General features: G+C 49.7%; 1 protein-coding gene across 1 annotated transcript in view; it reads right to left on the bottom strand.

Moving 5' to 3' along the window:
• The window catches only part of Zfyve1 (zinc finger, FYVE domain containing 1), a 76,377-nt gene continuing 72,728 nt past the window's right edge, over positions 1 to 3,649 (bottom strand). The window contains 3 exon segments of the mRNA XM_013017222.1: positions 1 to 1,597; positions 3,018 to 3,126; positions 3,129 to 3,131. Of these exon segments, the coding sequence (XP_012872676.1) occupies positions 1,365 to 1,597; positions 3,018 to 3,126; positions 3,129 to 3,131 (345 nt within the window). The 3' untranslated portion in view covers positions 1 to 1,364.

The following is a 3,649-nucleotide window of genomic DNA, read 5'->3' as shown; positions in this document are numbered from 1 at the left end:
TTCAGCAGGAAGATTCCTTTATGATGGTGAATTTGATACACAGTTCTAGAATAGGGCCTCAGTCACTGGAGGCAGGAAGGAGCAGGTCTAAGAAGGACCAACCCACACCAGGGCTCACATCACACGGATACTCACCCCAGGAAGGACTGCCCATGCACCTCCCCAAGGCTCCACCCACCCACCAGTTCAGTCAAGAACTATGTTGCTGTAATTCCTTTTTGGCCACGGAAGATAAAACTCCACCCTGAAGAGAGGATTTCTGAACAACAGTCTCTTTCCAGTCATGATAGCTATGCATGTCCAAGCTCTTGATGAGAGAACATTCTTTCATTTGACTTCTCTTGCAAAAGCCAAAGAGAATTTCTTTCTGTATGATCTGATGAAATATTTATATAGGCTTTAAAAAAAAACAAACAGTCCATTCTGTGCTGTTTCCCTTGAAGGTTTTCTCATGATCACCCCTCAACAGCTAGAGAGGTTGTGTGTCTGGGAACAAAGAATAAGACACTTTAAGCAATAAATTCTAGTGTGACACTCACTAGGTCATGGGCTCCAAGGGTGGCAGGTGCTGATGTAGGAGCAGGGCCTGGCCTTCTAGGAAAGCTTAGTGGACACAGTGTCAATGACCAGGGACACTGCTGGAGAAGACTCAGATCACCCTGATCCTTTCCTGATGAGGGATGCCACAGCATCTGCATTTGGTCTTCTCAGGACCAAAGACCTCACTTCCAACCCTTCACCCACACTAGTGGGTGCACACTAAGCAGGGTGGTCCCTGGCTAAAACAGGCTGAAACCAATGGGCTTCAACTTCCTGGGCCCAATGGAGCTCTCTTCAGGCTGCTTCCAGCAGGAGGACCTGGGAAGTTCACTATCCAGGCAGCAAGGGAAAGGAAAAGACCAGGAGGGAGAGGCTGCCAGGGCTGAGAGAGAAGCAGCTACAGGCTCTGGATCTGGCTTGTCTTTGTGCAAAGACCTGCTGCTGCCACGGCCACCTTAGCCCTGTACTGGAGACGGGGGCATTTGCACAGCCAGCAGCAGCCTTAACACACTCCCAGAGTTCCCTTTCATTTGTATATATTGAGCAATACATAGATAGATAGGACTTATTATTCTTAACTGAAATTAATGCAACGGATTCAGGTTCATGCCCCTTTGCTGTGAGCTGCTCGGTCCCCTGCCCTGAGGGGTTTATGCCTTCGGGCCTGCCGCCAGGCTCACCCCATGGAGGAAAAGTGGCCCCAGGATGAGGAGAGGAGAGGACATACACAACAGGTGACCGGGAGGAGGGCCTACCTCAAATGACTTCTGTTTCTAACCCTGAGAACCTAAGGAATTGTGAAGGACTCGGAGAGGGAGCTGGGGTTAAAGGTCACCGGGCTTTTTATTGCAGTTGAAGCAGACTCGGACAGGATGATCCCAGCCACGAGAAGGGACAGCCCGGCGGTCATGGGAGCACTCGTCACAGAAGCCCTGTCCGCAGGCGCGGCAGTGGTGCTTGGATAGTTTGACGCTGAACTCCTTGCGGCAGTTGTGGCAGTGCAGGATCTCGTGGTCAGGCACCCAGTAGGCCGGCCTGGCTGCATCCTTCACCAGGCCTGAGGTGGGGAGAACCACGATGGTCAGGACACTCAAACCCAGACTGGCAAGAGGGCCTCCTCGAACACTGGCTTGTGCACCCAGAATCGCCAGCAGTGCTTTTAGAAATCCCAGACCATGCAGATGACACTCTCTGGGGCTGGGCAGAGGCACTGACAGTTGCATACCTGCTAAGTTCTCCACGGAGACCTGCTGGAACAACTACAAACAAGTCTGGCCTAGAATGAGACAAACTTGCACCCATACTCCACTGAGCACCAGTGAACTAGCAGCAAGCTGCAGGATTAGAAGCTGTTACTGCTCTCACTGCCCAGGGGCTTACTCACTTTTAACCCCCCTCCAAGACAGATGAGAATGACAAGAAATAGCACGGCTAACACCCTGACGCCTGGCAGATCCTGGCAAGTGAGCCAAGAGGCTCACTTACTACATGTAGAGGTAGCCTGCCAGGTGCCAAAAGCCCCCCTTGCCCTGCCAGGTGCCCCTGAACTTCATGGCCGGGCAAATCCACTTGTTCCTATACCCTGGAGTTAAAAGCTCATCATTGCATTCTGTGAGCTATGTGGTCCAAACCTTTTATAAATCACCTACCTGGAGAGTTGATTTCTCCCCTACAGTATGCCAAACTACTACCAGACCTACCCAACCCTGCTAAAGCCTCATTGGTCCTCATTGGTTGGTTTCTCAACCAATGTGTTTCCTTTTGCCAGTAGTTTACACTCATATCTGCAGCTGGGGCACAACCTTACACGTTAAACTCACAGCAAGCTGTAATGCACTAAAGACAGGTACAAGTTCTTGGACATGCCTCCCATCTGTGACACCCCTACTCACTCCTGCCCTAATCTAGGTAGGCTCTGTGACTGCAACAGACTTACCAGTTTGCAAGCCTGGACTGCAAAGAGGCTGACATTGTCTACTTTCTGTTTCTTTCTGGAAACATAAGCTCCTAAGGCCTTCGACCACCATTTACGGCCAGCTACAACTAAAGATACCATGTGGAAAGGCCTGACAATACCTGGGCTCTACTGCCCACTTCCAACTGTCCCACGGGGGCACTTGACATATGCCATCCTAGGAAATCAGATAGTAACTTTAGGCAACACTATTGGGAGCTAAATAATTACCCTTCCTGACTTCTAGACTCACACACTTGTAAGAAGAAATAAAATGGTGGTAGAGAGGCCTTTACATTTCAAAATTGTTATGCATAAATAAGATGATTGAAGAGGATGGCCTTCAGGAATAAACAGGAAGCTACTAAGGGATTCAGCAGAAACAAGCAAATGTAAAATTTTAATTGACTCCTTACTGCCCACCTCAATCTAGGTGGGCGAGCATTTGTGAAAACAGTCCAGGGCACCTGGAAACCCTTCATCCCACATACGCTAGCCCCAAGAGAAGCAATGCCAGGCCCACCTAGTGGTATGTCAATGGCTGTCACCACGGCTCCTAGAGTGTTCTGCACCGCCTCGCCCACCTTCCGAGCGATCAGTGTTCCACCTTCATCATCTGCCTGTGCCTCGGTAACATCTGCAGAAATAAGGAAAAAGGAAAACATGTTGCCTCTTAGTCATTTCCCAAATGGAAAAATTAGGGCCACAGCATGACACTTCGAAGTCTACTCCCTGGACTGCTATGCTGTCCTAATTTCAGCCAGGTCTGGAAATTGAATGACATCTGCTGTCCTTTAGCTTCAATATTCTGGAACTATTTTGTAAGACTCTTTTAAGGTCACCAAGAAAGGTTCGGAAGCCAGGCCACCAGTGGCTCATACCTGTAATCCTACTTACGTAGAAGGCTGGAATCTGAGGACTGCGGCTCAAAGCTGGCTGGCAGGGAAGTCTGTGAGACTTCTCCAATTAAACACCAAAAAAGCTGGAAGTGGAATTGTGGCTCAAATGGCAGAGTATTAGCTTTGACCATAAAAGCTCAGGGACAGCATCCAGGCCCAGCATCAAAAACAAGGAAGAAAAAGGAGGGGGATGAGGGGAGAGAGGTGGCTCAGTGGCAGAGTGCTTGCCTTGCATGCATGAAGTGGAGGAGGAGGA

This window comes from Dipodomys ordii, unplaced genomic scaffold (assembly GCF_000151885.1).
Source record: "Dipodomys ordii isolate 6190 unplaced genomic scaffold, Dord_2.0 Scaffold2, whole genome shotgun sequence".
Taxonomy (NCBI): Eukaryota; Metazoa; Chordata; class Mammalia; order Rodentia; family Heteromyidae; genus Dipodomys; species Dipodomys ordii.
The sequence above is the reverse complement of the archived record's forward strand: the minus strand, read 5'-3'. Positions and strand labels throughout refer to the sequence as shown.